The following is a 27,133-nucleotide window of genomic DNA, read 5'->3' as shown; positions in this document are numbered from 1 at the left end:
CCCCCGGGGCTCTGCTGGCCGCAGTGTCCACATTGGAGCAGCTCTGGCAGCCCGAGCTCACGGCGCCGGGGGCCCGAATCCCCCCCCCCCTCAATGTCCTCCGTGTTTGGGATGGCGGAAGGGGGGGGTTGTACCTCCGTGTTGATTTTGGCCGTGCTGCCCCACTGCTGCTGAGCGGCTCCAGGCCCCCCACGCTGATCTATGGGGCGGGGGTGGAGGTGGCAGCTCAGCAGGGACCACACGCCCGGGGGGGGGTTATGGGGTGGCTTATGGGGTCAGGGCTGCTGTCCTCGGGGAGCTGCATGGAGACCCACCTGGCTGCCTTATCCCCACCCTGCAGCCTTGGGGGGTCCCCAGGGGGGTCCCCATTGGGGTCCCCGTGTCCACTGCGCCTTGTGGCCGCAGTCCCCACATCCCTGCCCGGAGCATCCCATTGGCACCGCAGCCATCGCTGCCCCACGGCCAGCCCTGGCAAAGGAAAGGCTCCATGGGGGTGCAGGTGGGTCGGGGAGGGGCCGCCCCCAGCCCACATTCAACCCCATCCCACACTCACACCCCCCCTATTCCCCGGCAGCGGGGTGGGCCTGGCCCGAGCTCACTTTGAGAAGCAGCCGCCCTCCAACCTGAGGAAATCCAACTTCTTCCACTTCGTGCTGGCCATGTACGACCGGCAGGGGCAGCCCGTGGAGATCGAGCGCACCTCCTTCATTGACTTCGTGGAGAAGGAGCGGGTGAGGCCGGGACCCCCCCCCACCCCAACGGGAGGGGCTGAGCCCGGGGATGGGACCCCCCCCCCCCCCCCCCCATCAACATCATCCCTGCTTTGCAGGAGCAGAACGGCGAGAAAACCAACAACGGGATCCATTACCGCCTGCAGCTGCTCTACAGCAACGGTGGGTGCCGGGGGGGGCGGGGGGCGCGGGCTGGGCTGACCCCCCCCTCTTCCCCACAGGGGTTCGCACGGAGCAGGATCTCTACGTGCGCCTCATCGACTCCATGTCCAAGCAGGTAATGGGGGGGGGGTCCGTCCATGCAGCCCCCAACACACGGGGCTGAGCCAGCTGAGCACGTGGGTGTGCAAGCACTTGTGTGCAGGGGGGGGTTGGTGCAGCTGCGTGCGAGGTGCGTGTGAGCACAGCTGTGCAGGGTGGGCACGTTGCTGCATCCCCCCCCCCACTGTCCCCCCAGGCCATTATCTACGAGGGGCAGGACAAGAACCCCGAGATGTGCCGGGTGCTGCTCACACACGAGATCATGTGCAGGTACCGCAGCCTCTTGTTTACCACCGTGTTTGTGCCAATTAACGCTCCGTGCCAGCGCGGCTAATTGAGCTCCAGGAGCCGCGATAACGAGGCCGCGGCCGAGCCCCCCCCCCCCCCCATTCCCCACTGTGCTGCTGGGGGCTGTAACACCCCCCACCCCCCGTCCCCATGCGGTCGCAAAGGGGCGTGTGGGGCCGGGCTGTCCTTGGTGCTGCAGGGTCCCATTGCAGCCCAAAGATCCCAAATCAGAGCCTGCAATCGTTGGGGGGGCTGCAGTGAGGGGACCCCGACCCTCCTGCCATGGCACTGTGTCCCCCAGCCCTGCCCCGTCCGTATCTGTGCCCCCATCACAGACGGGGACCCTCCCTGTGGGGCAGGACCCCCTCTCCCCGTCATGGCGGTGGCTTTGGGGTTGGGGTGCTGTGTGGGGTGCTGTATGGGGGGCTGTATGGGGGGCTGTGTGGGGGCTGTATGGGGGGCTGTGTGGGGGGATGTGTGGGGGGCTGTGTGGGGGGCTGTGTGGGGGGCTGTATGGGGGCTGTGTGAGGGCTGTGTGGGATGCTGTATGGGGGGCTGTGTGGGGGGCTGTGTGGGGAGCTGTGTGGGGGGCTGTATGGGGGGCTGTGTGAGGGCTGTGTGGGGGGCTGTGTCCCCACCCCCACCTGACGCCCCCCGTCCCCATCCCCAGCCGCTGCTGCGACAAGAAGAGCTGCGGGAACCGCAACGAGACGCCCTCAGACCCCGTCATCATCGACAGGTATTGGGGGGGGCCGGGGGGGGGTCCCGGCGGGGCTGCGGGCGGGGAGTCCCGGTGCCGAGTGCTGCGGGCGGCCGCTGCCTCGTTAGCGCTAACGAGCCGAGAGCCGCGCTGCGCCCCGCTCCGCTCTGTGCTTGTTTGGCACCGTGGCGATGCGGGTCCCGGGGGGGACCGGGGGGAGCCCCCAGCGTGTCCGTCGCCCACGGGTGGCAACGAGCGGGCGGCGCCTCCCCTGTGTCCCTCCGTCGTCCCCAGTGCCCGCAGCCCCGTGTCCCCGCGTCCCCCCGCCGCGGCAGATGGGGGAGATGCGGCCGCTGCCGTCGGTTGTCAGCGCGGCGCTTCCGATGCGCATCAAAGCCATGAATTATCCAGGCTGCTCTCGGCCACCTCCGGCAGAGCTGCGCGGCAGAACCCGGCCCGAACCGGGAAGCGCCGGGCCGTGGCGCAGCCCCCCCCCCCGCAATGAGCGGCACCGGCAGCCTCTGCCGTGGGGGGGGCGACCGCCGGCAGCCCCGCGTTGCGCTCTGCCTTCCCCTGCGCGCTCTCCACCTCTCGGTGTTGGGGCCGCATCCAGAGTCCCGCCGTGCGGGGGGGGGGGGGGGGCTGCCCCCCAACCCTGCGTACCCCGGCAAAGGGACACATCGGGGTGGGGGTCTCCCCCTCCTTCGCTGGGGCACCGCGGCGCTCTGCTGCTCGGGGCACCTCCGGGTCCCCTGCTGGCATCCGTCCGGCCCTCCCTCCTTCCCTCCTTCCCTCCTTCCCTCCCTCCCTCCTTCCCTCCCTCCCTCCTTCCATCCCTCCCTCCATCCCTCTCCCTCCCTCCCTCCCTCCCTCCATCTCTCCCCCTTCCTCCCATCCCTGCCCCTTCGCCCTTTGACCCCCTCCCTGCCCCCCCACCCCCATTAGTTGGGGCTCTCATGGGCTGCAGCTCCGGCTGGACCCATCGGGGCTGTGGGGGTGTGGAGGGGCAGGACGGGGCGGGGGGAGCCCCCTCCTCAGCCCTTCGGTCGCTGTGAGAGTCCCGACGCACGGAGGGTCCTTCTGCCCCCCGTTTGGGGCTCAGCCTCGTGCTGTCCCGACCTCACGCCACCACGTCCCCCCCCCTTCGCCCCCCGCCCCCATCCAGCTGCGCTCCGTCCAGCTGCGCGTCCCCGTCCGCCCACACGGCAGGAAATCCCTTCACTCCCGTGGGCCGCAAACCGCCGCACCGCGGCCAAGAGGAACGCGAGACCCCCCCGGTACCCCCCCCCCCAACCCCAACCCCCCCGCCCGACTACGTGGCCACGGGGTCGCTCCCCACCGGGGCCGTCCCCCCCCCCCCATCCCCGCGTCCCCCCGGAGCCCACTGAGGGCTGAGTCCCGGTCCCGTCCCATCGGACCCCCCGCCCCCTCCGGTCCCATCCCGTCCCATCGGACCCCCCCGGCCCATCGGACCCCCCCCGTCCCATCCCACCCACCCCCCCCTTTAACCGGCCCGGCCCGGCCCCGCCCGGCGCCGCCCCCCCGCCCCGCTCCGCCCGGCCCCAGTGCTTTGGAGAGCCCCGCTAAGTGCCCTATCAACATGTTAATCAAATTACTTAGGAGCTAAAATTGACGCTTTTTCATTAATTATACAAGATTATTCTAATTGCGAATTCAAATTTATGCGCTCGGAACAGAAGGTGTTCGGCAGCGGGGCCGCCAATTTGCATATTCGATGGGGCCGCGCCGCATTACGGATGCTAATGGATGCGCCCGGCTGTATTTATAACTCCCGGCCCCATAGGCGAGGGGGGCGCGGGGCCGCCGGGCCGGGGGGGGCCGCTCCCGTCAGTCTCCCACCCCCCCCCCCACCTTCCTGCCGCTGATTACCACCTGCGAGGCCGCGGGACACGGGGGGGTCCCTCCCCTTCTCCTTGTTCTGGCCATGAACCCCCGGGGGAGGTGGGATGGGGGGGGCCGCCTTCTGACCCCACCCCCACCCCTCCGGCCCTCCCCACCCCTCCGCAGCCCTTTGGGGGGGGGTTGAGTTGGGTTGGGGGGAGCACAGGGGGGGGGAGCGGGGGGTGATGGAGGGGGGGGATGCTCGGGGTCTGCCCTATGGCAGGATGCTGGGGGGGGTCCTGGGGGGCATCATTGTGGGATGTTCAGATTGGGCACCAGCTCAGGATGCTGTGGGGGGGGGGGTGGGGATGCATGTGGGGTGCTGAGGTCTGGAGCTCAGGGTGGGGGGGTTTTGGGGGGGTTGTTGTGACGGGTGGGTACCAGAATGGGGTGTTACAGCAGGGTGCTGAGATTGGGCATCAGGAAGGATGGGGTGGGATGGGATGGGATGGGGATGGGTTGGGATATGGGTTGGGATGGGATGGGATGGGATGGGATGGGATGGGGTGGATGGGATGGGATGGGATGGGAAGGGAAGGGAAGGGATGGGATGGGATGGGATGGGATGGGATGGGATGGGATGGATGGGATGGGATGGGATGGATGGGATGGGATGGATGGGATGGGATGGGATGGGAAGTTCAGGTTGGATGCTGGGGTGAGATGCTCGGGGGGATGCAGGGATGGGATCAGATTCTCAGGGGGTTGTAGGGGGGTGCTGGGTTGTAGGGTGTAAGATGCTGGGGTGGGATGGGATGAGATGGGATGGGATGGGAAGGGATGGGATGGGATGGGATGGGATGGGATGGGATGGGATGGGATGGGATGGGATGGGATGGGATGGGATGGGATGGGATGGGAAGTTCAGATTGGATGCTGGGGTGAGATGCCTTGGGGGGATGCAGGGATGGGATCAGATTCTCAGGGGGTTGTAGGGGGGTGCTGGGTTGTAGGGGTGTAAGATGCTGGGGTGGGATGGGATGAGATGGGATGGGATGGGAAGGGATGGGATGGGATGGGATGGGATGGGATGGGAAGGGATGGGATGGGATGGGATGGGATGGGGATGGGATGGGATGGGATGGGATGGGATGGGATGGGATGGGATGGGATGGGATGGGATGGGATGGGATGGGATGGGATGGGATGGGGTGGATGGGATGCTCAGGGTGGGATGGGATGCTCAGGGTGCTGGTGCAGGATGCTCAGGGGGTTAATGGGTTGGAATGGGATGAGAATGAATGGGATGGGATTGAGTGGGTTCTGGGAAGGGATGCTCAGGTAGGATGCTGGGGTGAGATGGGAAGATCAGGGGGTGCTGGTTCAGGATGCTCAGGGGGATGCTGGCATGGAATGGGATGGGATGGGATGGGATGGGATGGGATGGGATGGGATGGGATGCTCAGGGGGCGCTGGGATGGGATGGGATGGGATGGGATGGGATGGGATGGGATGGGATGGGATGGGATGGGATGGGATGGGATGGGATGGGATGGGATGGGATGCTCAGAGATGTTGGGTTGCCATACCAGGATGGGGACGTTGTATTGGGGGCAGGAGGTGGGCTGTTCCATGCTGAGCTGTAGGAGCAACAGTCCCCAAAAGGAGGGAGCACGGGACGGGGGGGGGGGGGGGAGCAGCCTGGCCTGGCACAGTGACCAGCTGGGGGGGCAACATGACATGGAGGTGGGACGGCACTGAATGTGAGCTGGGCTGCTGCAGGGCACTGCAGGCCACGTGTGCTGTGATCCCACCCTACCCCATCCCACCACCCCCCCACCCCATCCCCCCCCCAGCCGCTGTGCAGTCAGTGGATCCATGGGGGCTCCCATTTACCCCCCCCAGGTTTTTCCTCAAGTTTTTCCTCAAGTGCAACCAGAACTGCCTGAAGAACGCAGGGAACCCCCGCGACATGCGGCGCTTCCAGGTGAGCCCCCCCCCAGCTCCCCCCTCCCCCCCCCAGCCCCACACACGGGGCTCTGCAGCCCCCAAAGGTGTGTGTGGAGGTGGGGAGCAGCCCTGCACACACTCAGCCCTTCCTTCCCTCCCACCCCCCCCCCCTCATTCCCACAGCTGGAGCTTCCGCAGAGGGGGGGGGGGGGCCCTGTCCCGGCCCCACCCAGCACGGGCGCCTTCATTAGGGCCTCTCGTAAAGATATGATAATTGTGACATTTTTACATGATTAACGACCCAGGCAATTTGCATAGAGCCGAGCAGCTCCGGGAGAGCAGCCAAGTCCACAGCAAAGGGGGGAGAGGGGCTATGGGGCATCGGGGGGGTCTGGGGGGGGTCCCAGGGTGGACATTGCCCCCAGGGGTGTTCCCCAGGGCTGTGTGTGTGTGTGTGAGTGCACGAGTAGAGCCGGGTGTTTGCACACAGGAGGGCAGTGGGGTCCCCGAGGGTGCACTGATGTCCCCATGGGGGGACCCCCGGCCCTAATATCCCCCCCCCCCCCCAGGTGGTGGTGTCGACGACGGTGAGCGTGGATGGCCACGTGCTGGCCGTGTCCGACAACATGTTTGTGCACAACAACTCCAAGCACGGGCGGCGGGCACGGCGCCTCGACCCCTCCGAGGGTGAGCGACCGGGCACACTCACCTGGGGGGGCACCCTTACATGGGGGGGGGCACACTTACATGGGGGGGGGAACACTTACATGGGGGGCACACTCACATGGGGGGGGGGCACCCTTACATGGGGGGGCACCCTTGCATGGGGGGGGCACACTTACATGGGGGGGGGAACACTTACATGGGGGGGCACACTCACCTGGGGGGGAACACTTACATGGGGGGACACACTCACCTGGGGGGACACACTCACCTGGGGGGGGCACACTTACATGAGGGGGCACCCTTACATGGGGGGGCACACTTACATGGGGGGGGCACACTTACATGGGGGGGTACACTTACATGGGGGGCACCCTTACATGGGGGGGGCACACTTACATGGGGGGTGGCACACGTGTGCACACTCAGAGCCACACTGGCTCTGCTGGGGCAGGAGGTGTCCCATGGTGTCCCATGGTGTCCCCTTGGTGTCCCCTTGCTGTGGGGGTCCGGCCCTCCCCATGTCCCCCCCCCTTGTGGTTCTGGCCCAGCCCCGCAGCCCCCCCAGGGCAGCCCCATTGTGCCCAGCTGCACCCCGGGGTTTGTGTCCGTCTGTCTGCCCGCATGGCACCATTTCCCCCTGTGCCTCCCCTGTCCATCCCTCTGTCCATCCGTCTGACAGCCCCAGGCTGCCCTGCCCCCTCATGCCCCCTCTCCATCCATGTACTGGTGATGTCTGTCTGTCCATCCACACTCGGTGCCCACCCAGATAATTTCCCCCCTCCCTCCCTCCATCCAACCGGCCCCATAACGGCTCCAGCCCCTCCCCCCACCCACCTGTTCGTCCCTCTGTCTGTGTCCGTCTGTCTCTCCCTGCTCTAACGCTGCCCCAGCCCTGTGCTGCCACCCCCACCCCGTGTGCTGTCTGTCTGTCCGTCCCTGCACTCCCCATTGCAGCCCCGTCCCATCGCTGTGTCCATCCGTCCCTCCCTGCACTCCCCCCCCAATGGCTCCATCCCATCCCCGTGCCCGCTGTCCGTCTGTCCCTCCGTGCCTTCCCTCCCCCCCCCCCTCCCCACTCACGGTCTCCCTGTGCCCCCCCCCCGCAGCCGCCCCCTGCATCAAAGCCATCAGCCCCCAGTGAGGGTTGGACCACGGGCGGTGCCACCGTCATCCTCATCGGGGACAACTTCTTTGACGGGCTGCAGGTGGTCTTCGGCTCCGTGCTGGTGTGGAGCGAGGTACGGCGCCGGGGGGGGGTCCGGGAGCGCGGCCGCCGGCTCAGCCCCCCCCCCCCCATGTCGGTTCCCACAGCTCATCACACCCCACGCCATCCGAGTGCAGACCCCCCCCCGACACATCCCCGGCGTGGTGGAGGTGACGCTGTCCTACAAGTCCAAGCAGTTCTGCAAGGGGGCGCCGGGGAGATTCGTGTACACCGGTGAGGGGGGGGGGGGGCGTATGGGGTTTGGGGAGGGTCCTGTGCCCGGTGTGTGGTGCTGCTGGGGGGGGATTGGGGTCGTTGTGTATAGGGATGGGGTGTGAGGTGGGGAGGGGGTGTGTGGGACAGGGGAGGGTTGTGGTTTGGGGACAGGGTGAATGGGAACATGGGGGGGGGGGTTGGGGATGGAGTGTGGGGACAGGGTAGGGTTTGGGGACAAGGAGGGGTCTGGGGATGAGGTGTATGGGGTGGGGACTGGGGACTGGGGACAGGATTTGGGGGCAGGGTGAATGGGGACAGGTAGGGTTGGGGTTTGGGGACAGAATAAGGTTTGGGGATGGGGTGTGTGGGGGAAGGTGGGGCTGGGGTTTGGGGACGGGATTTGGGAACAGGGTAGGGTTTGGAATCATGGAAGGGTTTGGGGATGGGGTGTATGGGGGACAGGGTTTGGGTTTGGGGAGAGGACAGGGTGAGGTTTGGGGACATGGTAGGGCCAGCAGGGCTGGGCTCAGGGCTGGGCTCAGGGTTGTGGGGTGGGGGATCTCAAAATCCCTATGGACACCTATAGGAAGGTGGGGGGCTGTTTGAGATGGGGGGGGAGGGGACACTGCTGCGTCCCCACAGAGTCCCCTTGCCCGGCGCCGTGCCTCAGTTCCCCTGGGAGGCTCTGGGGGCCCTGGGGTGGTCTCCCCATTCACCCACCTCCCCCCGACAGCCCTGAATGAACCCACCATCGACTACGGCTTCCAGCGGCTGCAGAAGGTCATCCCAAGGCACCCCGGGGACCCCGAGCGCCTCCCCAAGGTGGGGATCCCATTGCAGGGGGGGCTGCGGTCCCGTTCTGCTGGTGGCACCCAGCTCTGGGCCACCACCCCATGAGGGGCTGGGAGGGCTGGGGGGGCAGCACTGGGGCACGGCACCGTCATGGGGATGTGCCCTCGGTGTGGGACTGGGGGGGCTGTGGGGTTTTGGGGGGGGTCCCACCTGACCCCGAGCTGCTCCCTGCCAGGAGGTGCTGCTGAAGCGTGCAGCCGACCTGGTGGAGGCTCTCTATGGGATGCCACACAACAACCAGGTACTGTGGCCCCATCCTACCCCATATAGACCCATCCCACCCCATATAGACTCATCCCACCCCATATAGCCCCATCCTACCCATATATCTGCATCCTATGCCATGTCTCCATCACACCCAGTATGGCCCCATCCCACCCTATATGGCCCCATCCCACCCTATATGGCCCCATCTTGCCCATATATCTCTCTTCTAGCCTGTGTAGCCCCATCCCACCTCACAGTTCCATCCCACCCTGTACGACCCCATCCCACCCCATGTCCCCATCAAACCCCATACGACCCCATCCCACCTCACAGCTTCATCTCACCCCACGTGTCCCCATCCCCCTCTGATGGCCCCATCCTGCCCCACGTTCCCATCCCACCCCATATGTTCCCACCCCAAACCCAGCTCATCCTCTCCCACCCCCTGACCCCATAGCAGGGCTGCAGGCTCCGACCCCACATCTGTTCCCCATTGGGATTCCTTTGGCTCCGGTCCCACCTGTGTAGAGCCCGGAGCCACATCCTCAGCGCTGCCATCCCTCCTCTGTTGCCCCGGTTCCGCCCCCAGCCCCGCAGTGACGCCCCCCCCCCCCATCCGTTCCAGGACCTCATCCTGAAGCGGGCGGCCGACATCGCCGAGGCGCTGTACAGCGTCCCCCGCGGCCCCACGCAGCTCTCCTCGCTCGGCTCCACGCACGGCCCCGCCGCCATGGTGGGCGTCAACTCCTTCGGCACGCAGCTGGCCGTCAGCATCGGGGACGCAGCGCAGGGCCCTGAGCAAGGTGGGCGGCGGGGGGTCAGGGGGGCAGCAGGGGAGTCGGGGGTCTCAGGGGGTCTCAGGGGGTCGTCGGGCCGTGTGCTCAGTGCCAGCCCCCCCCCTCCCCGCAGGGTACACCCGCAGCAGCAGCAGCGTGTCTCCGCGGGGCTACGTGCCCAGCTCCACGCCGCAGCAGGGCGCCTACGGGGGCGGCTCCGGCATCAACGGCTACGGGGGCAGCGCCATGGCCGGCCTGGGGGTGCCCGGCTCGCCCAGCTTCCTCAACGGCTCCACCGCCAACTCGCCCTACGCCAGTGAGTGCGGCCCGGCCCCGCGCCGGGGACCCCCCCCGCCGTCCCTCCCCGACCCCCGGCCCGGAGTCGCGGTGCATCCCGCACGGTGGGGTTGCTGAGCGCGTCCCCCCCGCAGTCGTGCCCGCCAGCCCCCCGCTGGGCGCCTCCTCCATCTCGCTCCCATCCGGCACCGCCGCCTCCGCCCCGGCCGGGGGTTTCTCCTTCTCGCCGGTCAACATGATCTCAGCGTCAAGCAGAAAAGCGCCTTCGCTCCCGTCGTGCGGCCGCAGAGCTCCCCGCCGCCCGCCTGCTCCAGCACCAGCGGCAGCAGCAGCCTGCAGGGTGAGCGCTCTGCTGCCCTCAGCCTTCTCCATGTCCCATCCCCATCCCATCTCGACCCCATCCCATCCCATCCCCATCCCATCCCCATCCCATCCCATCCCCATCTCGTCCCCATCCCATCCCCATCTCGTCCCCATCCCATCCCCATCTCGTCCCATCCCATCCCATCCCATCCCATCCCATCCCCATCCCCATCCCCATCCCATCCCATCTCGTCCCCATCCCGTCCCCATCCCATCCCATCTCGTCCCCATCCCGTCCCCATCCCATCCCATCTTGTCCCCATCCCCATCCCCATCCCCATCCCATCCCATCCCATCCCATCCCATCCCATCCCATCCCATCCCCATCCCATCCCATCCCCATCTCGTCCCCATCCCACCCCACCCCATCCCCATCCCCATCCCATCCCCATCCCCATCCCATCCCATCCCATCCCCATCCCGTCTGCCCCCACCCCATCCCCCCCCATCCCCCTGTCATCCCATCCCCCCCCTCTCCCCCATCCCCCCTTTCACTCTCTCCCCCCCAGACGCAGCCTTTGAGGACTCAGACAAGTTCCACACCCCCGCGCGGTCCCTGCAGGGCCTGGCCTACTCCTAAGCACAGTAGGTGGCACTGGGGGGTCGGCACCCAGCCCTGATGGGGACGGGGCCGAGTAGGGCCGTGGTCCCACAACCCCCCCCACCCTCTGTCTCTTGCAGCCGTGCCCGGGCTCCCCCCTTCCGTGCCACCCCGAGCAGCAGACGTGGATGGGACCGAGCACAACCCACGCGTGGGGCTGGGGGCCAAGGGGTCGGGACCTGCCACTGCGGCTGCCCACAGCGCTATGGGGCGGTGGGGTGGTGCCGTGTGGGGCACACGGAGGGGCCGGTAGGGTCAGATCTTGGCTCTGCCACATGAATGAACCGAACCCTCTGAGTTTAGCCCCCAAAACGCCCCATTCCTGTGGAGTGGGGGGGTCTGCGCTGAGACTGACCGTGGTGGGACGCCCCACAGAGGGCTGCTCCCTGCTGGGAAGTGGGGCAGTATGGGGTGGGATGTTCTGTGGTGGGGCACTGCATGGTGGGATGTGCCATAGTGGGATGTGCCATAGTGGGAGGTTCCATGTTGGGGTGCTCCACCATGGGATGCTCCCTTTGGGATGCTCCATGTTGAGACACTCCATCATGGGATGCTCCCTTTGGGATGCTCCATGGGGGGACACTCCACCATGAGATGCTCCCTTTGGGATGCTCCATGGGGGGATACTCTATAGGGGGACACTCCATCATGGGATGCTCCATGTTGGGGTGCTCCACCATGGGATGCTCCCTTTGGGATGCTCCATGGGGGGACACTTCATCATGGGATGCTCCATGTTGGGACATTCCATCGTGGGATGCTCCCTTAGGGATGCTCCATGGGGGGATGCTCTATAGGGGGGACACTCCATCATGAGATGCTCCATGTTGGGATGGTCCATGATGGGATGTTTCACCATGGGGTGCTCCATCATGGGATGCTCCATGTTGGGATGGGCCATGGTGGGATGTTTCACTATGGGGTGCTCCATCATGGGACATTTCATCATGGGATGCTCCCTTTGGGATGCTCCATGTTGGGATGCTCTATAGGGGGACACTCCATCATGAGATGCTCCATCGTGGGACACTCCACCATGGGATGCTCCATGTTGGGACGCTCCATCATGGGATCCTCCCTTTGGGATGCTCCATGTTGGGGTGCTCCACCATGGGATGCTCCCTTTGGGATGCTCTATGGGGGGACACTTCATCATGGGATGCTCCATGTTGGGACATTCCATCGTGGGATCCTCCCTTTGGGATGCTCCATGTTGGGGTGCTCCACCATGGGAGGCTCCCTTTGGGATGCTCCATGGGGGGACACTTCATCATGGGATGCTCCATGTTGGGATGGACCATGGTGGGATGTTTTACTATGGGGTGCTCCATCATGGGACACTTCATCATGGGATGCTCCATGTTGGGACACTCCATCATGGGATGCTCCCTTTGGGATGCTCCATGTTGGGATGTTCTATAGGGGGACACTCCATCATGGGATGCTCCATCGTGGGACACTCCATCATGGGATGCTCCCTTTGGGATGCTCTATAGGGGGACACTCCATCATGGGATGCTCCATGTTGGGACACTCCATCATGGGATGCTCCCTTTGGGGCTGCCCCACAACAGCCCGTCCCATGGTGCAGCTCTCCATGGTGGGAGGCCCCACCTGGCCCTGCCCCCCCCCCCCACCTTCCACACTCCAGATGTGCATTTCCAGCTGTGCAGCCGCCCTCCGCAGCTCCCGGGGCCGTTCCATGCAGGTCCGTGTCAGGACGCCCGGCCGGGGGTGCTGCTCACCACCCCCATGCAGAGCCCCCCAATGGGACACGCAGCACTTTGCCCCCCCCCATCAGTCCCACCGGCAGCCGGAGCCTCCCCCGGCACAGCTGCAGCTCTTCTCTCCATTATTGCTACCATTACTATGAATAATAACATTGTTAGTGACAGGTGAGGGCGGGGGGCTCCGTTGGGCCCTATGGGAGCCCCCCCATCCTGGCACACACACACACACACACCCCCCGGGCTGATCCAGCACCTCCATGTGGGCGATGCTGCGTCCATTGAGGGGAGCAGTTCAATGTTGTAAATAAAGGAGATGAAAATGACCCCCCCCCCCCATGGGCTGCCCCCCCTCACCAGGGGAGCCACCTCCATCCCCGGCTCCTGCACAGCCCAGGGTGGGGGTCCGGGCCGGGGGATCCCCAGTGCCCGTCCCCATCTCAGTGTGGGGCTCAGGGCTGCGGTGTCCCCGTGGGGTCTGTGTCCCCTGCACTGCGGGGGCAATGGGGGGTTGGGGACAGAAATAAAAGGACTTGCAGAAGGGCTGCGTGCGTTGGGGGCTGGGGGTGCACACACGGGGGGGGGGGGGTGCAGCTGTGTGTGTGTGTGTGTGTGTGTGTGTGTGTGTGTACGGATCCACGTGGGTGTGCACGGCGCTGTGCCATCACGGCCATCCATCCACGATGTTGCCACCCCACAGCTGGATCAGCAGCGCTGCCACCCCACAGCTGTGGGGCACACGGGGGTGGTTCACAGACAGGAGCAGCATCCCCATCTCATGCCCTTCCCATCCCATCCTATACCCATCCCCATCCCATCTCCATCCCATCCCCTGCCCACTCCCTGAGGTCCCGCAGCCCCCCCCCTCGCACCCCCCGTCCATTTGTATGGGTGTCTCCCACCCACGGGGTCCTGGGCTGGGTGTCAGGAAGGGACCCCCACCCAGGGGTCAGCCCTGTCTGCGCCCACACAGCCCCTATGGCTGCGCCCACACCGCCCCTATGGCTGCGCTGCTGCTCCCCCCGCCCCGCCGCACGGCGCTGTTTAGATTAGAGGATAATGTGCTGGAAATAATTGCCTTAATCAAGAAAGGTTAATGAGGGGCTGTGTGCGCAGCTCAAGGCAGGCGGCAGCGGGTGCAGCACCCACGGGTGGCACTGGGGGGGCGGCTCTGAGACCGCCTCATCCACACTGGGGGCGCATCTGGGGCCACCCCGTCCCCATGGACCTCGGGGGGCACAACGTGTCAGTGCGTCCGTGGGATATGGGCCCATGGGGATGGAAAACATGGGGCACAGACCCACGGACATGGACGGCACATGGATATATGGGATGAGAACAGTGTGGGACATGGACCCCGAAGGACGCAGACCCATGTCACACAAATACCATGGGATAAAGACACACCATGACACGGACCCAGGGGACAAAGTGACCACAGAACACGGACACCACATGGACACTGTGGGACACGGATGTGACATGGACACTGTGGGACACGGAGCCATTGCTCATGGATGGACACTGATGGGACCCACAGCATGGTGACACATAGCGATGTGGACACCAATGGGGGGCACCATGGGGCACACACACAGGGGACACGGATGGACACCACAGGATGAGCCCAGATGGTGGACAGTGATGGCATGGGATGTGGGACCGCTGGTCATGGACAGCGTGGGACAGGGATGGGCAACATGGAATGCTCACAGCAGCACAACGGCACCCATGGGACACCATTGGATATGGGACACCAATGGGACAGGGGACATCATGGGACACCATTGGATATGGGACACCAATGGGACAGGGGACATAATGGGACACCATGGGATACGGGACACCAATGGGACAGTGAACACAAAGGGACACTGTGGGATACGGGACATCAATGGGACAGGGGACATCATGGGACACCATGGGATATGGGACACCAATGGGACAGGGGACATCATGGGGCACAGACCCATTGCACATGGACTGGCACCATGGAACGCCCTCAGCCAGCACACAATGGCATGCATGGACACCATGGGACAGGGGACATCATGGGACACCGTGGCACAGGGAACACTAATGGGACAAGGGACATAATGGGATACCATGGGATACGGGACACCAATGGGACAGGGGACATAATGGGACACTGTGAGATATGGGACACCAATGGGACAGGGGACATAATGGGACACCATGGGATACGGGACACCAATGGGACAGTGAACACAAAGGGACACTGTGGGATATGGAACATCAATGGGACAGGGGACATAATGGGACACTGTGGGATAGGGGACACCAATGGGACAGGGGACATCATGGGGCGTAGACCCATTGAACATGGATTGGCACCATGGAACACCCTCAGCCAGCACACAATGGCATGCATGGACACCATGGGACAGGGGACACCCATGGGACACTGTGGGATACAGGACACCAATGGAATAGGGGAAATAATGGGACACTGTGAGATACGGGACACCGATGGAATAGGGGACATAATGGGACACCGTGGCACAGGGGACACCAATGGGACAGGGGACATAATGGGGCACAGACCCATTGCACATGGATTGGCACCATGGAACGCCCTCAGCCAGCTCACAATGGCATGCATGGACACCATGGGACAGGGGACATCATGGGACACCGTGGGATACGGGACACCAATGGGACATAATGGGACACTGTGGGATATTGGACACCAATGGGACAGGGGACATAATGAGATACCATGGGATATGGGACACCAATGGGACAGGGGACACCCATGGGACACTGTGGGATATGGGACACCAGTGGGACAGTGAACACAAAGGGACACTGTGGGATACGGGACACCAATGGGACAGGGGTCATAATGGGACACCATGGGATACGGGACACCAATGGGACAGGGGACATCATGGGGCACAGACCCATTGCACATGGATTGGCACCATGAAACGACCTCAGCCAGCACACAATGGCATGCATGGACACCATGGGACAGGGGACATAATGGGACACCATGGGATACGGGACATCGATGGAATAGGGGACATAATGGGACACCGTGAGATATGGGACATCAATGGGACACCATGGGATACGGGACACCAATGGGACAGGGGACATAATGGGCGCAGACAGAAGCACGGACACGCGCGCCCGGTGCCACGGCAGTTTATTGGCGGAGCGGCAGCGCGGGGCCGCGGGTCGGGCGCGGCGTCTCGGTGTCGGTGCCGGTGTCGGTGTCGGTGCCGGTGTCGGTGTCGGCTCAGTAGCGGCGGCGGCGGCGGCGTCTCCCGTAGCGGCGGCGTCGTCTCCCCACGGAGCGGTAGGAGCGCCGGGACCTCCCGTAGCGGCGACGTCGGGAGCTGCGGCGGCGGCCGTAGCGGCGGCGGCGGCGGCGTCGGGAGCTGCGGCTGCGGGTCCTGCTGCGCCGGTAGCGGGCCATGCCGGGCTGCGGTGGGACGGCCCCGCGGTGGTGCCGGGCCGTGCGGGACCGGGAAGTGCCGCTCCGCGCCCCGCGCCCCTTTTATAGGCGCCCGCGGGCGCGGCCCTGTGTGATGGCCGGCCGCGTCACTGAGCCGAACGCGCCCGGTCCGTTCGTTGGGGGGGGGCGGGGGCTCCCGGGGGGGTCCCGGGGGAGTCCCGGGGCGGGCGGGGCGGGGGGCGCGGAGCGGGGGGGCCGCGTGGCACCGCAACGGTGGGGATGGCGCAGGGCGGGTGGTGATGGGACACGGCACAGGGGATGGCACGGGGCACGCAGCGCAGGGCGGTGGTACCGGCAACGGGACGGCACTGGGGTGGCACACGGCACCGGGCACGGGATGAATCCGACGGCTTTGGGCGATGCCCGCCGTGATCCAATGCGGACAACGGGAGCTGCAGAGAAGGAATGAGCGAGGGAAAGGCCGCTAAAGAAATGGGTGCGTGTCATTAAACGGCTGCTCGTTGGCACCGCGTAACGGGAAGCGTAACTCAGCAAGCGGGCCAAGGTGACTCTCGGGCCGTTCCCGGCTGGGTTTCCTCTTCGTTCAACACGGATCCCGTGGTTGCGTTGCCCGGAGCGGCGGGGAACGGGAGCGGGGTTCGGAGCTGCGGGGAAGGGGGCGGCAGCGCCCAGCCGGTGCGCTTCCCTCCCTCAGCACACGGGGGTGCGCAGCGGCTGCAACGAGGAACCGAAGTTCGCTGCTCCGCCGGGATCTCGGCTGGATCGAAATGGAGCGATCCTGAGCGTTCTCAACACGGGGCACGGAGGGGCGGGGGGGGGAGGTGGGATACATGGCACAGGGACATGGCGCATGAGGATGGCGCAGGGTGCGGGGGGCTGGCTCATGGCCTTGGGGTGGTTGTCAGAAGGCACCCGGTGACGGCGCAGCGTCAGCGATAACGCGAAAGACTTTTTGGAGACCGGAATCTGGGGCGTCGGGCAAACCGGAATGGACAACGAAATCCACGTGGCTGCTCGGGGTCCGCCATCCCCCGACGCCAGTTCCTCGTTACCCCGGGCTCACAATGTGACACTTGTTGTATTTACAGCCGGATTCCAGCTGCCTTTAATCTCTCTCATTAACACCTCGTAATGCGTTACCTCCTAATCTCGCCCGAATCGCGGCGGTGGAGCCCCCCGCTGCCTGCCCGCCCGGCCGAGCACGGCCCAGCTGCCGTCTGAGGGCAGAGCGGCGGGGCCGGGCCGGGCCGACAACACAGCCGGGCTGCGGCGCACGGAACGCAGCACAGAGTGGGGGCACGGCGGGGTCTGCCGCACTGCGACCCCCGCCCAGGGCCGGACATCCCTGGGAGCGTGCTGGGGCTCGGGGTCCCCATCTCCGCGCACTGTCCCCGTCTCCGCGCACCGTCCCCATCTCCGCGCACCGTCCCCGTCTCACACCCCGCCCCCATCTCTGCGCACCGTCCCTCCCCGTCCCGCAGACCCCGCGCTCGTCCCCGCGGCTCCCCCCATCCCCGTGCGGTGTGTCGGGCCGTGACGCGCCCCCATGGCCGCCAAGGGGTCCCGCGGCTCGCGGTGCGGTTGCCGGGCGGTGACGGCATAAGGTTCCCGTGGCGCCGCGTTCCGTCGCCGTCCCCCCGCGCCCCGCAGCGCCATGTGCCGCCGAGGCCCCCGCTCCCGTTCCCGGCTCCGCTCCCGGCCCCGACGGCGTAAGGGCGGAACGCGGCGCAGCCGCCGTCGCGGACGACGCCGTACGATGCGGAGGCGGCGGAGAAGTGCGGGCACGGACCGGGGAACCGGGGGGGGGGGGGTTCCCGAGCCGCGAGGCCCGGCCCGAGCGCGTCGCTCCGCTTCTTCTCTCCGTCTCTTCTCTCCGCAGACTTCCGCGTCTCGACGGTGTATTACTACCGGAGGAACCGCTGCCGCGGAGGGCTGTGATCACCGCCCCGGGGACCCCGCGGCTCCGGCGCTATAAAGGCCATCGTCACCGCACCGCCGGGCTCCCGTCCTTCATGGCACCGCTCCCCCCGGTTCCCCCCGATCCCCGGCGCTGCCCGCGCTGCTGCTCCCGGCTCCGCACGGGATGGGTCCGTGTTTGTAACGCTGTGACAGCACCGGGATGGCACCGGGATGGCGGGGGGTGGCGGAGAGGCTCAGGGGGATGGCACGGGGGGATGGCACAGAGGACGGGGTGGTGATGGTGGCACAGGGTGACGATGTTGGCACAGGGTGACGTTGACACAGGGCGGTGCTGGTGGCACAAGGTGACGATGGTGGCACAGGCTGATGGTGGCACAGCGGACACGGCGCAGCGCAGACGGGGCGGCATCACCCCGGACGCCCCTCGGAAGCGCCGAGCACGAAGGCGGCAGTAGGGGGCGGGGCTTAGTAGAGCTCGGCCAATGAGAAGCAGGGGCGTGGCTCACGTGTTTCGAACGGGCTATATAAGGGTGCGCGGCTGCGCTGCGGCCCAGTCGCCCCGTCGGGGCGGTCGGGGCAGGGTTGTCGCACCGTTTCCGTACGGAGCTTCCGGAGCTCGGCGAATGGCGGCCGTCCTTCGGCTGACCGCCATCTTCGTTCCCCCCGATCGCCGTCTTCCTTCTCAGCGCCCCGGTGCTGCCGTGACCCCGTTAACCACGGCAGGGGAAGCCTAAGTCGGGGCTCTTAGTGCTGCCCTTCGGATCGGCGCCATCCCGGTAATAACGGGCCGTCAGCTGAAGGAGGAGCCCGAACCGGGCCGGGAGGCCGCACGGAAACCCACGAGCCCCAAACGATGCCCGCTGATGAGCCGGTCCCCACTGATGAGCCGGTCCCCACTGATGAGCCGGTCCCCACTGATGAGCCGGTCCCCACTGATGAGCCGGTCCCCACTGATGAGCCAGTCCCCATAGATGAGCCGGTCCCCATAGATGAGCCGGTCCCTATAGATGAGCCGGTCCCCATTGATGAGCCGATCGATCCCCACCGATGAGCCGGTCCCCACCGACGGCTGCCTGCCCTCCCGGGGTCTCCCCTGTGCTGCTGGGGGGGGCTGTGAGCTCCCGTTGGGAGGCGGGGGGCTTTGGGAGGGGGATGCAGTCCGGGCTGGATCCTGTTGTGTTAACGGAGCGCTTTGATCGGCTTTGGGGAGTGCTGGGGTGAAATGGGGGCTGGTTGAACGTGCTGTTCAATGGGGAGCGGGACAGGATGCGTCCACCAGGACCTGGCAGGTGAGAAATCCCCAACAACGGAGCCGGACGGGGCAGGAAGAGCGAGGGAGGTGCCTCTGAGTGCTGTATGGGGAGCCCAGATTGGCTGCAGGGTAATTAACGGCTCTGCCCATTCATTGAAGCTTTGCATAGTGATGCTGTTAGACCAGGAAAGGGATTTCGTTCCAACCCTCCTGGAATGGAGAGCTGCAATTTCTGGGTGCCATCTGAGGGCGGTGGGGAGCTGGGGGTCCCCAGGGCCTCCAGAGGGGGCTGTAGGGCTTAGGATGGGAAAGCCTTTCAGTGGAGAAAGACCCGCTGAGTTGGGGGTTACTGATACAGGGGTAGAAACTTCCATTGTTTGTAGTGATCTGAATAAACCCCCCGGGCTGTGATAGATGGGCTGGGGGACAAATGGGCCCCATAACCCAAACGTGGCTAAAGGTGGGGGTCGGGCAGCTCCCACCCAGGAGAACGGGGTGTCCATCGCCCCAGTCCCAGTGCATGACTCGGGAGCAGGCACTGCGTGGGGAAATGAGCCCAGTGATCCACCTGCATCCTGATGGGATTCCTTCACAGGGGAGGGCAGGCAGTGGATTCCCCAAGTCCTGTCTGTGGGGTGCACGCATTCACCTGCACGCATTCACCTGCATGCAGCCACCAGCCCGCAGTGCATGGCAGAGCAAACTGGAATCAGCCGCCTACTGCACCGCTGTGCTCAGCTAATGCTGATGTGTGACTTGGTGGAGGCATTAGAGAAGGCAGTGGCTTCATTGACTGGACACCTACGAGAGGGCAGGCTGTGAACCCCCAGAAGGGGCTGCCAGTTACATTCCTGGCTGCCTTTGGCCAGCTCAGACCGAGGTCCTGCCCAGGGCCAATGCAGGAGAGATTCCAGCGTTCCTGGTTCCTGCAGCACCAACCCCCCCCAGCCCCGATTTGGGGTTGGCCATCCAACCCGAGCTGTGTGTGTTGGCTGACGGTGTGCGGTTGGGTGCAGGGCTGTGTGAGCACATCGCATCCCAGGGCATGTGATGCTCGCTCAAGAATGAGGCCCTGCTGGAAGCTGCAGCCCATCCCCCTGCAGGACCCGACAGCGGTGCCAGGTGGGTGAGGGGGGGTCCCCTTCCTTCATCCCAGGGGCAGGCAGGACCTCGTGTGTGCCAGCACCGCCTGTCCTGTGCCAAAGGCAAACGCAGCCTGTGCTGTCAAGGCATTGCTCTGCTGACAGAGTTACGTGGGACCCCTCAGGCCATCAGCAGTGCTCGCTGTCTGCGCTGTGTGGTGCAGCTGTGCAGGGGGGAGCTGAAAGCACCAGCACCCAGTGGTGGCTTCATGTCCCATGCACTCCAATGGGAGCCGGACCAATGGAAACGTACCGGCTCGGTTGTGGATGTGAGGGCTGGGTTGTGGATGTCAGGGTTCAGTTATGGATGTCAGGGTTCAGTTATGGATGTCAGGGCTGGTTGTGGATGTCAGGGTTCAGTTATGGATGTCAGGGTTCAGTTGTGGATGTCAGGGCTGGTTGTGGATGTCAGGGTTCGGTTGTGGATGCAGAGGGTGGGAAGTGCAGTGATGGAGGGATGGGGATAATGCAGCGAGGGATCCTTGCAGCACCTTTTAATTGCCCCGTGCCATCCCCGGTGCCGTGTCCCATCACCACCCGCCCTGCGCCATCCCCACCGTTGCGGTGCCACGCAGCCCCCCCCGCTCCGCGCCCCCCGCCCCGCCCGCCCCGGGACTCCCCCGGGACCCCCCCGGGAGCCCCCGCCCCCCCCAACGAACGGACCGGGCGCGTTCGGCTCAGTGACGCGGCCGGCCATCACACAGGGCCGCGCCCGCGGGCGCCTATAAAAGGGGCGCGGGGCGCGGAGCGGCACTTCCCGGTCCCGCACGGCCCGGCACCACCGCGGGGCCGTCCCACCGCAGCCCGGCATGGCCCGCTACCGGCGCAGCAGGACCCGCAGCCGCAGCTCCCGACGCCGCCGCCGCCGCCGCTACGGCCGCCGCCGCAGCTCCCGACGTCGCCGCTACGGGAGGTCCCGGCGCTCCTACCGCTCCGTGGGGAGACGACGCCGCCGCTACGGGAGACGACGCCGCCGCCGCCGCTACTGAGCCGACACCGACACCGGCACCGGCACCGACACCGACACCGAGACGCCGCGCCCGACCCGCGGCCCCGCGCTGCCGCTCCGCCAATAAACTGCCGTGGCACCGGGCGCGCGTGTCCGTGCTTCTGTCTGCGCCCATTATGTCCCCTGTCCCATTGGTGTCCCGTATCCCATGGTGTCCCATGATGTCCCCTGTCCCATTTGTGTCCTGTATCCCATGGTGTCCCATTATGTCCCCTGTCCCATGGTGTCCATGCATGCCATTGTGTGCTGGCTGAGGATGTTCCATGGTGCCAATCCATGTGCAATGGGTCTGTGTCCCATTATGTCCCCTGTCCCATTGGTGTCCTGTATCCCATGGTGTCCCATTATGTCCCCTGTCCCATTGGTGTCCCGTATCCCATGGTGTCCCATTATGTCCCCTGTCCCATTGGTGTCCCGTATCCCATGGTGTCCCATTATGTCCCCTGTCCCATTGGTGTCCCGTATCCCATGGTGTCCCATTATGTCCCCTGTCCCATTGGTGTTCTGTATCCCACAGTGTCCCATTATGTCCCCTGTGCCATGGAATCCATGCATGCCATTGTGTGCTGGCTGAGGATGTTCCATGGTGCCAATCCATGTTCAATGGGACTGTGCCCCATTATGTCCCCTGTCCCATTGGTGTCCCATATCCCATAGTGTCCCATTATGTCCCCTGTCCCATTGGTGTCCCATATCCCACAGTGTCCCATGATGCCCCTTGTCCCATTGGTGTCCTGTATCCCATGGTATCCATGTGTGCCATTGTGCACCAGCTGTGCACACTGCACGGTGTCCATCCGTGTCCCCTGGTCTGTGTCTTGTGGTGTCCCATTATGTCCCCTGTCCCATTGGTGTCCCATATCCCACAGTGTCCCATTATGTCCCCTGTCCCATTGGTGTCCCGTATCCCATGGTGTCCCATTATGTCCCCTGTCCCATTGGTGCCCTGTATCCCATGGTGTTCCATGGGTGTCCCCTGTCCCATTGGTGTCCCGTATCCCACGGTGTCCCATTATGTCCCCTGTCCCATGGTGTCCATGCATGCCATTGTGTGCTGGCTGAGGACGTTCCATGGTGCCAATCCATGTGCAATGGGTCTGTGCCCCATGATGTCCCCTATTCCATTGGTGTCCTGTATCCCATGGTGTCCCATTATGTCCCCCGTGCCATGCATGCACACCCATGTGTGCAATGGGTCTGTGCCCCATTATGTCCCCTGTCCCATTGGTGTCCCATATCCCACAGTGTCATTATGTCCCCTGTCCCGTTGGTGTCCTATATCCCACAGTGTCCCATTATGTCCCCTATTCCATTGGTGTCCCGTATCCCAAGGTGTCCCATTATGTCCCCTGCCCCATGGTGTCCATGCATGCCATTGTGTGGTGGCTGAGGACATTCCATGGTGCCAATCCATGTGCAATGGGTCTGTGCCCCATGATGCCCCCTGTCCCATTGATGTCCCCTATCCCATGGTATCCATGTGTGCCATTGTGCACCAGCTGTGCACGCTGTGTGGTGTCCATCCGTGTCCCCTGGTCTGTGTCCCATGGTGCTCCCCATCCCATTGGTGCCCATTTGTGTCCCATTGCACCATCTGTGTGTCCCATGGTTCCCCCCCCCATCTGCCATGGCTCCACATGGTGTCCAGCAGTGCCACGTCCCAGGCTGTCACTGTACGCCAGCTGTGTGCCACATCCACACCCAGCACCATGCGCCCAAAGCCCACACATGGAGCGTCCCCGTATCCCATCCCCTGCTCCCTGGGCTCCTTCTCAGAACCCCAACGGGCCTTTCAGGACCCCGAATGTCCGTGGGGCATTTCAGGCCGTGCCGTGGACGAGGCGGGGGCAGCACCGTGGTGGTGCTCAGGGTGATGTGGCTGCAGGGACGGGGTGGCTGCGCCCACCTGCACCGTACTGGGGCTGCTTCTTGGCCCCACGTCCCTGCCCATCCCTGTGCCCCAGCCTGTCCCCACCCGTGGTCAAGGCCCCATCCCCATCCCCATCCCAGGGTGCCTCAGGGACGGCCCTTCCCCAGCACACAGCCAGCCCACACAGCACAGACAGGCACGGATCCTTGTTGCGGGACTGCAGCCATCCTCACGCCTCAGTGGGCTCCTCGAAGAGGAAGATGAGGGGCAGGAGCAGCAGCAGGTAGAAGAAGAAGACGTTGGCCTGGGTCAGGTGGTAGGCCAGGACGACGAACGCCAGCATCTCCAGAATCAGCCGGTTCACGTGGTGCAGCTCCATGCTCCGCGTGCGCCCTGCGGGACACGGGGCCGTCGGGCATCACCCGCAGCGCTGGGATGGAGGCGCTGCTGGGGCTGCCCGGCACTGACCCCCCCCGGCACCCCCAGCCCCGCCGGGGGCGGCACTCACTGCGCTCTGCTCCAGTCGGGATGCCGGCACCGATCCCGTCCCCGGCTGCATCCCTTCGGCTCCGGTGGGACGGAGAGTTGGGTGACGTCACAACGGGGGCGTGTGGGGCGACCCGCGGCCCGGCGGGGAAAGCGCGGGTCCCGCGTGAACCGGGATCACGGGGGGAACCCACGGAACCGCTGCGGACACGCCGCGCTGGGGCCAGGAGAGGCGGCCGGCAGGGACGAGCTGTCGGGGCGCCGCCGCTCACTGAGCGCACGGGACGCCCCGACGGCGGTTTGGGCAGCAGCCCCACGGCCAGCAGCGTGGGGACGGGGCTCGGCCCCGCTCGGGGGTCCCGCGGCGTCGCGGCGCCTTTAAGGGAAGGAGCTGGCGGCCGGCGGCGGGGCGGATGCGGCCGCTTGACTCCGGTCCAGCGACATGTGGAAATGCAGCACGTCCCCGAGTGCTGACTGCGGCGGAACGAGCCGCGGGAGCCGCGCGGTGTGACACGCACTGCGGTGTGCCCTCATTGCGGTGTGCCATGCACTGCGGTGTGCCATGCATTGCGGTGTGCCATGCACTGCGGTGTGCCAAGCACTGCGGTGTGCCATGCATTGCGGTGTGCCATGCACTGCGGTGTGCCAAGCATTGCGGTGTGCCATGCATTGCGGTGTGCCATGCACTGCGGTGTGCCATGCACTGCGGTGTGCCATGCATTGCGGTGTGCCATGCATTGCGGTGTTCCAAGCACTGCGGTGTGCCATGCATTGCGGTGTGCCGAGCACTTGGCTCCGGGAGCGGGGCCAGCCCCATCGCCGGGCACGGGGCCCAACGGCCGGGCCAGGACGGCGCGGAGCGCTGCCAGGGCTGCGGAAACCTCGAAAGTGGCACCACGTGGGACTGAGTCACGGCCCCGGGCGGCCCTTCGCACACCCCCGGGCTGCGGGCGCTGCCTCCGAGCGCAGCCAGCCCTTCCCGCGATCCGCTGCAGACGGAAGCAAATAAAGCTGCGGTCCTGCAATGCCAGATGTCGCTGTTGTGGCTGGGCTGGGCTGGGGGCATCCCGCATTCCTGGCCATGCCCGGCTTTCAGTTGGTGCTGGGGGGGAAGGGGAGGGGGGGAGCATCACCGAGCAGGAGACAAACATCCCAGCACATCCCAACCCACCCCAGCCCACCCCAACCCATACCGGCCCATCTCAAGACATGCCAACAAATGCCAAAGCATCCCAAACCATTTCATCCCAACCCATACCAACACGTTCTAACTCACTCCATCCCATTCCATCCCAGCTCATTCCAACCCATGTCAGCCCAACTCATGCCAACAAACTCCAACTCACCCCATGCCAAAACATCCCAACTCATTCCATCCCAACTCATTCCATCCCAACTCATTCCATCCCAACCCACGTTAACCAACCCATCAGTCCATCCCATCCCGTCCCAACCCACATTAACCATCCCAACAACTCATCCCAACCCATCCCAATTGTCCCAACCAACCCAAACTATGCTAACACATCCCAGCCCACACCAACCCATCTCACCCTGTCCCATCCAACCCAATCAGTGCCAACACATTCCAACCCTTGCTAACCCATCCCAGCCCATGCCAGCACATCCCAAACCACCCCATTGCATCCCATCCCAACCCCTCTCATCCAACCAACCCATGCCAACCCATGCCAGATCAACCCATCCCAGCCACCCCAAATAATGTAAATCCATGCCAATCCACCCCAACACACACCAACCCATCCCCACCTGTGCCAGCTCCTCCCAGCCAACCTGACCCACACTTAAGCACGAGGTTCTTGGCCACACACAACCCCATTGCTGCTGGACACGGAGCTCCCTCAGCTCTCCTGGCCACCAAAGGGTGTCGTTGGCCACGAGGCCAGCAGGAGCCCAGCCGCTGCCTCCCCCCTGGTCCCATCCCAGCTGCTGGAGGCTGTAAAGGTCCTAATAAACCACAAGTGAAGGTCAGGCCCAGGAAAGGCCTTTTGGGGTGGAAAATGAGGTCATGGGCCAATGGCAGCAGCGCAGCGGTGGCTCCTCGGAGGATGGTGTGTGGGGGCAGGATGGGGTTGGGGCTGACAGGGCTTTGGGGGAGAGCTTGGCTGGGGCAAGGCAAAACAAATGGGGCTGCAATGAGACACTGCAGCAGCGCTCAGCTCCCTGCACACACCGAGGGCTGGGAAGGGCCTGTTGGGAGCCCTGGGTATCCTCTCACTCCCCCAAACCCACGTGGGGGCACAGCCAGGGGCAGTATGTGTGCAGCCACCAACCTCGGGGCCCAGCACGTGGGCTCTGCCCCACGTAGTGCTCAATCCCCCCCAGAGCCCCCTCTGCTGTGGCTCTGGGCTCCCCTGGGCACCGTGGTGCCCGGCCCCAACATCTCACACTGCTCCATGGGTCTGAGGGTTTGTGCCATGGGGTGGCAGCAGGGGGTGCACCCACAGCATGGCACCCCCATGGTGCCGTCACCCTCATGGCCACCCCTGAGGGGGGCACAGCGCTGCCCTGGGGGTCCCCACACTCCCCTGCATGGCATGGGGAGGACACCCCGCATGTCCCCCACCTTCCCCTGCTGCCAGGGCCGGGTCAGGGTGGGGGGGGGGGCTCAGCCAGAGCCGGCTGTGGGGCTCAGCTCCACGCGTGGCCTCGTGGGTGCCCGGGCTCAGCCGGCAGCACGGCGCGGTGTGATGAGCGGCCCGTGCTCAGCCGTAGGGTCGGGGTTGGGGGCGCTGGGGGTCTCCGGGTGCAGAGCTGCAGCGCCCACCCCACAGCGGGGGCACATGGGGACAACCCGAGAGCGGCGGAGGAACGGGAAAGCGCCGACAGCGTCCATCCGGACCGGGAAGGGTTCGCGCTCAGAAGTGCTGTGTAATCAGAAACAGTTGTGGAAGGGCGGGACGAAACCCCATGGAGAAAAGGAGCGGGGATGCGGGGCGCAGCTGGGCTTGGGGCGGCCACAGCTACGGGCATCGCGCTGCCCCAACAGCCGCACGGAGCGGTGGGGTCCCCAGGACGGGGGGCAGCGGGGAGGGGGCGGCTGCTCCATCTGCCCCCCGGCGGCGAGCGGGTGGGGATGGGGGGAGCGAGCAGGAGAAGGGGACCCGGGGTGGGGGTCCATCAACGTGCCCCCTATTCGCCCCCGATCCCCGCATCGGTTCCCCCCTCAACCGCGGCCCGCCGAGCCCCCCGTCGCCGCTCCGAGCGCCGCGCACGGCCGGGTCCCGCAGAGCGCAGCGGGGTGGGGGGCGAGGAGGGGAGGAGGCGGAGACGGGGCGGGGGGACCGCGAAGGGGGAGAGGGGAGGG

General features: G+C 65.4%; 1 protein-coding gene across 1 annotated transcript; it reads left to right on the top strand.

Annotated features, from left to right (window-relative positions):
* Nucleotides 1-566: 566 nt before the first annotated feature.
* On the top strand, nt 567-13,220 carry LOC140251463 (transcription factor COE3-like). Its single transcript, XM_072335271.1, is given in 18 exon segments — nt 567-731; nt 830-893; nt 953-1,008; nt 1,189-1,262; nt 1,951-2,019; nt 5,728-5,809; nt 6,342-6,459; nt 7,545-7,570; nt 7,572-7,676; nt 7,750-7,876; nt 8,592-8,680; nt 8,886-8,951; nt 9,543-9,720; nt 9,827-10,009; nt 10,125-10,229; nt 10,232-10,330; nt 10,863-10,938; nt 11,035-13,220. Coding segments are annotated over 17 exon segments (1,584 nt in total). The 5' UTR covers nt 567-659; the 3' UTR covers nt 10,934-10,938; nt 11,035-13,220.
* The last annotated feature ends 13,913 nt before the right edge of the window (nt 13,221-27,133 follow it).

Source organism: Excalfactoria chinensis, chromosome 4, assembly GCF_039878825.1.
Source record: "Excalfactoria chinensis isolate bCotChi1 chromosome 4, bCotChi1.hap2, whole genome shotgun sequence".
NCBI classification, from domain to species: domain Eukaryota; kingdom Metazoa; phylum Chordata; class Aves; order Galliformes; family Phasianidae; genus Excalfactoria; species Excalfactoria chinensis.
The sequence above is the reverse complement of the archived record's forward strand: the minus strand, read 5'-3'. Positions and strand labels throughout refer to the sequence as shown.